The following is a 5587-nucleotide window of genomic DNA, read 5'->3' on the forward strand; positions in this document are numbered from 1 at the left end:
ACAGCAGTTCTAGGGCATCCCCAACAGTTTCAGCCATCCTTGCGCTGAAGTGAAAGGACTGTCCACTTGTGCCACTATGCTCTTAAGTGTAAGAACATTTAAATCTGAAAATTACTTAAGCAAATTAATTTCTACCTTTGTCAATTCTGAGAGCTTGGATCTATCAGCTACTTAAAAGAAACGAGGCTTGAATGCTAAATCCTCCTCTCAAAGGTGACAATCTTACTCTCTTAAAAGGAAGTAGGTATCAAACCACTGTATGGGTACAAACTGACATTTTAATTATAGGAAAAGGAAACTACTGAGTATATTATTTCAAAGTGAAACATTTCCAGCATAAATCTTTTTTTACACTTATTTGAGAAATTCACAATATATTTTAGAGGCTCAATGGATACATTCAAAATTTCAAAATGTGATTTGCTAAAATAAGGTCAAGTCTATCCCAAATCCAAGACTGACGTGAGGTGGGCTGCCAAGAAACCACCACGGCTGCTGTGCAGTTATGAACAATAGCTACTACCTAGGCAGCGCAGCCCTGCCACCTGAGACTTGGTGGAAATCTACAGTTTATCATTTTCAGTGTTAGAACTAAGTAAGACTTTTATCAAAGACAATGCTCAGTTCTACTTATCTGCCTGTCAACCAATAAAGAACTGAACTGTCAGCCAGGAACACATTATAAACAGACTCTGGAAAACTGCAAGGATAAGGATGTCACTCAACTAGGCTCTGATTCCTAGACACCTGACTGCATGTGTAAAAACAGAGTGACGTGCCCGTCTGACTGGAGGTTCTCTGGGCATAACTGCTACGTCCTAACAGAGTCGGTGTGTGCCACCTTCTGTGCCAGGGAGCAACTGCCGTGCTGCTCCTACGAATTCGTGGATGGGGGCTGCAGAAAAGCACCCAGCGCAAAGCAATTCCTAGGGCCAGCTTAAAGGTTTACAACGAAGGCTGGATTCTTTTCTTGAGCTCTTCTCCAAGTAATACACACACCTCACAATCCGCTGTCAAGCACAGCACAGCTAAGAACAGAACTTGCACACATATTGGGGTGCATTAAAAGGAAAGAAATCAGGACTGGAGGTAGAGCTCTGTGGCAGGGCGCTAGCTGCAGCACAGGCGAGGCCCTGGATTTACTTACAGAGCCGAGCAAAGAAGTTTTAGTAAGTGGCACATTTTAGAGACCCATATGGCATCAACAAAAGACAGGCTCTTATAAATAGCTCAAGGATAAAAACGAACAGTTGTTGGCCAATGAACCGGACATATGACCATCATAGTTTTAAAATGTATATCCAAAATAACCCTAAGAAGACTAGATTTACCTTATAGACAGAGCAGCACAAAATGCTGAGAAGAAGCATTTGTTTAGAATAAAATGTGATTTTTTATAGTTATTTATGGGAGGGAAAGAGGTTATAGAAAAATACCTAGAATCTACAATTTCACTGGCAAATTCAACAATAATCCCTATTTTACAATTTTAAGTGTATAGTTTCATAATTTAAACAAATTTTAGCAAAGAGCTATTCAATATAATCATCTTAACTTTCCACAAAAGCCAAATGATTCCATCGGCTTGACTTCCTTCTGTGTTGCCAGCTGACTGCACCCATCCGATGCACTACATATCCCAATACAACAGGCAGACATCTTCGGAGGGCAAGTGGTTCTTTCAGGAATGCCCTCTAAGAATAGCGAGACTGGCAGTTTTTATATATGTATCTGTGTGCACATGTATGTACTTCAAAAAGCAAAGCGTCATCTCTTCATCCACTGTTAACTTAATGGTAAGACTGCAACAGAAAAAAGAAAAAGTCAACTGCAAGACTCTGTAAATGGAGTTTAACTCCTTGCTATGGCTTAAAATAAATGTACTGCTTAATAACTCCAAACAGCAAATCATCTCATTTATTTTAGTATGTACACTGAAAAAAAAAAAAAAAAAAGTTCTTGAGACAGGGTCTATGTGGTGCAGGCTGGCCTGAAGCTCATTTTGTAGCCCAGCTGGCTTTGGACTGTCACATTCCCAGCTTCCTGCATGCTGGGATGACAGGCATATACTACCACACCCGGCCAAAAAAAAATTTTGTTTAGAAAATAGATATACCAAGAATTTATACTACTGAGGTTCCAGGGACCCTTTCAGATTTTTTTCCTTTAAAGCTGAGGTGGGATGGGGCCGGGGAGATGGCTCAGTAGGATAAATGCTTGACTGGCAAACGCAAGGATCTGAGTTCAATCCCTGGTTCCGCAAAAAAAAAAAAAAAAAAGAAAAGAAAAGAAAGCTGAGGTGGATTCTCTTAGAGAGAAGACCTCTGTTCTGAAGCAACATGCTGACTCTGTTTACACATCTACCTGGCTTTCCTTACCAAGAAGTAGGGTGCTTCATTCATCAGCCCCGAAGATAGGCTCCTGAATTCAACTGTCGATCCGACCCCAGCTTGGTGGACAGAACATATGGCTCCGAAACGGGCCACCAAGAATAGTAGTTAATCCAGTTCAAGGTTGCCAAGAATGTAATAAAACTGCAGCTCAGCAACAGCTGGGAGAGCACCCCGATGGTGGCAATGTCTGTTAGGCACACACTGCCTAGAAATCTCTCTGTATCATGCCAGACAGGCAAGAGATTGCATCTGCCTGACCTTTGCTTTGGTGTGATACTGTTTTAAACAGCCAGTGATGTGCCAAGCTGGCCTCAGGATGCTGCCCAGGGCAGAGCTCCACTACTATGGCCTTGGGATTGTGGGAAATTTCTCCTCTGTACTCAGTACTGGGAACTTTGGCTCTCATTCTTTTAAATGTTGTACCTCAGGTTTACAAATTTACATACACACACTTCTAGAAGCTTCCCAACCTTCCATCCAGACTGGGGGAGACACACTGAGCTGTGTATGAGAAATGACACAGTGACACTCACGTGGGGTCCGCCAGGCAGCTGTGGAGCACCCGCAGGTCCTGAAGGCACTTGGTAAGGGTTACTGGGTGTTGGGTAGAGTCCTGGTGTGGGGTATGAGCCTGCAGGCCCAGGGTATGGTGCTGGTGGTCCCCAGGCCCCAGGTGGCACAGTGCCCCAGGGGACGGGTGGAGCGGTGCCCGGTGCCTGAGGAGGAGGAGCGGGATATGGCCCCGGAGGGTACGGCATACCAGGGGTTGGGTACTGTGCTCCCATGCCTGGAGCCCATGATCCTGAAGACACAGAGCCCCATGGACCTAGGTGCCCCGCGGTGGCTGGGTCGGCGGGGGCACCATAGGGCCGGGGCAGCTCTGGAAAGGGCATGTTTGGTGTGGAATATGGCCCTGTGGGGCCAGGGCCCGGCACTGCTGCAGCCGAGTAAGGCCCTGCTGGTGGCGGACACGAGGGTCCGGAGGGTGGGAATGGCGCCGGGGGTCCTGGTGGTGGCCCAGCTGGGTACATTCCTGGGGGCACTGCTCCGAAAGGCGCAGTGGAAGGTGTTGCGCTTGGCGGGGGTCCAGCAGGCAGCGAAGGCGGGGCACTCGGGGTGTTCCACGGGCTGGAGCCGGGCCAGCCCTGGGGTGCCTGGCTGGACTTGGAGCTGCTCACAGCGGAGGTTTTGGCAGGGGAGTGTTCGGGGAGCGCATCTGCCAACTGCAAAACAAGAGCGGTTTCCTGTCCAATTGTGGGGTCCAAGCCACATGTGTCCATTGCCCTCCTCTCAGATAAAAAATTTTCAGGTCTCTTCACAGGCTAAGCCCTCAACACCAGACCTGTGGCACTGGCCAGATCGGCAATTTCATAATGGAGGCCTTTCAGCAAAAGCCCAAATCATTTAGAAACAAATAACCATCCCCACTTGGCCTCTGCACGGTACCAAGGAGTCAGGACAGCAGTTGGGGCAGGTTTACAGCGGGGCTCTGGAACCCCGGCATTTCCAGTCTCAGGGTCAACCTGAGACTTCTAGGAGAACCTCACACTACCACACTTATCACAGTATGAGGCGATTATCAACAAACTGGGATTGTTACTACTATTATGGTAAAAGAAAACAGGAGTCACACAAACTTCAAGATGGACATTTTCTAAATAATCTATGTAAAGGAAAATCACCTATGAAAATCACACGCAAATAACCTGCCAAGCATCACAAAAACATGTTTTTAAATTAAGACTTGGAAAAATAAATTAACTGAGTCTTGCAAGGAGCTGGGAGGTAGCCCAATGGCAGTGTGCTTTCCATGCACGAGGCCCTGGCTCCATTCCCAGCACCACAAGACACGAGGGGTCTATGGTTAGGGCTGTGTTTTTTCTTAATTTCTTTTTTTTTTGGTGGAACTGGGGATTCAGGCCCTTGAGCTTGCCAGGGAAGCGCTTATTCTACTGAGCCATCTCCCAGGTCCTTTTCTTAAGTTCTGAAAACCTTTATCAAGGACAAAAATATTAACTTACCGAAAACTCATCAGACATCTTCCTAAAGAAAGAAAGAAAATTTCAGAATGAGTACTTAGCAGGTCACATAAACTTTTATTCTCCTCTTAAATTCCTAAAGGTGCTTCTACGTGTATTTTGTTCTTACTTAAATGGACCCTGCATCACTGATGTCAGATTTGCTTTTCTTGAGAAAAAATTTCCACACATACTGACACAGCTCCAGCCACCCCTTTAATGGCTGCACATCAGAAATGACTCCTTACCTTCCATGGTGTCTCACTATGGGCCTGGGGCCTTCCTGCCTCAGCTTCTGCATGTGCAACAAGCTCAGGCTGACTACAATTTATTCTACAAAGATTTTTGTGAAAGTAAAGGTTGCTGTTTTTTTGTTTTTTAAACCCGAGTTTGGACTCAGGACCTTGTGCTTATACCACTGAGTTATCTCCCCGGCTAGGCTGCTTTAAACAGTGGATCCTCAAAACATCTTGGAATACTTACCCTTTTTCCAGAAAAAGGCCCAGAAGTGGAATTATTATTATTATTATTTTTTTATGTACTTAGTACAGAGTCTACAGGGTCTCACTGCAGAGATCAGACTCGTAGTGATCCTCCTGTTTTCAGCTTCCCAAGTGCTGGGATCACAGGCACATGCTCACCGTCTCAGAGCACCCCAGGCGCAGGGCTGGCATGGTATGGAGATCGAACTTTGGTCCCCTAGTGTTTTCCTAAGTGGGTAATTTAGTCTGCTGAGCTATCTAGCTGGCCCCTCAGAAGTCGAATTCTGAGGTAACAAGTTAACCCTAAAATTCACCCCCCAAAAGTGCCAGTTTTACATTGCTTTTCTCATTAAACAAAAAAGCAAAAACCACTCAGATATTAAATTTCTAAACTTTTAAGTCATGTGAACTTTTAAATATGCAGGTTAAAAACTGGCATATTTTACTTCCATATCTGTAAGTGGGAGACAGGACAATTACTTAACATCCCACTTCTAGTTCTTTTTTCTGTGAATTTGGTGACATCCCTGGGCTGCCTTTATGGGTTTTGTTTGGTCCTAGTAACTATATCCTGGGCTTTGGGAAGCACCAGCCACTGGGTTGCAGGTCCAGTCTCATTCATTTTTGGCACAGGCACATTCTTGGGCAAAATAAAGACACATATACACAGACAGACACACACACGCACACACAC

At 45.4% G+C, this 5587-nt stretch overlaps 1 protein-coding gene across 1 annotated transcript in view; it reads right to left on the bottom strand.

Moving 5' to 3' along the window:
• Nucleotides 1-6: 6 nt before the first annotated feature.
• Mapk1ip1l (mitogen-activated protein kinase 1 interacting protein 1 like) overlaps nucleotides 7-5587 on the bottom strand; it is a 10873-nt gene continuing 5292 nt past the window's right edge. Inside the window, exons 2-4 of the mRNA XM_004638782.2 lie at nucleotides 4415-4436; nucleotides 2927-3616; nucleotides 7-1802 (exon numbers count right to left, since the gene is read on the bottom strand). Coding sequence (XP_004638839.2) covers nucleotides 1791-1802; nucleotides 2927-3616; nucleotides 4415-4432 — 720 coding nt within the window. The 5' untranslated portion in view covers nucleotides 4433-4436 and the 3' untranslated portion in view covers nucleotides 7-1790. The remainder of the gene's footprint in view (nucleotides 1803-2926; nucleotides 3617-4414; nucleotides 4437-5587) is intronic.

This window comes from Octodon degus, unplaced genomic scaffold, assembly GCF_000260255.1.
Source record: "Octodon degus isolate 3935 unplaced genomic scaffold, OctDeg1.0 scaffold00102, whole genome shotgun sequence".
Taxonomy (NCBI): Eukaryota; Metazoa; Chordata; class Mammalia; order Rodentia; family Octodontidae; genus Octodon; species Octodon degus.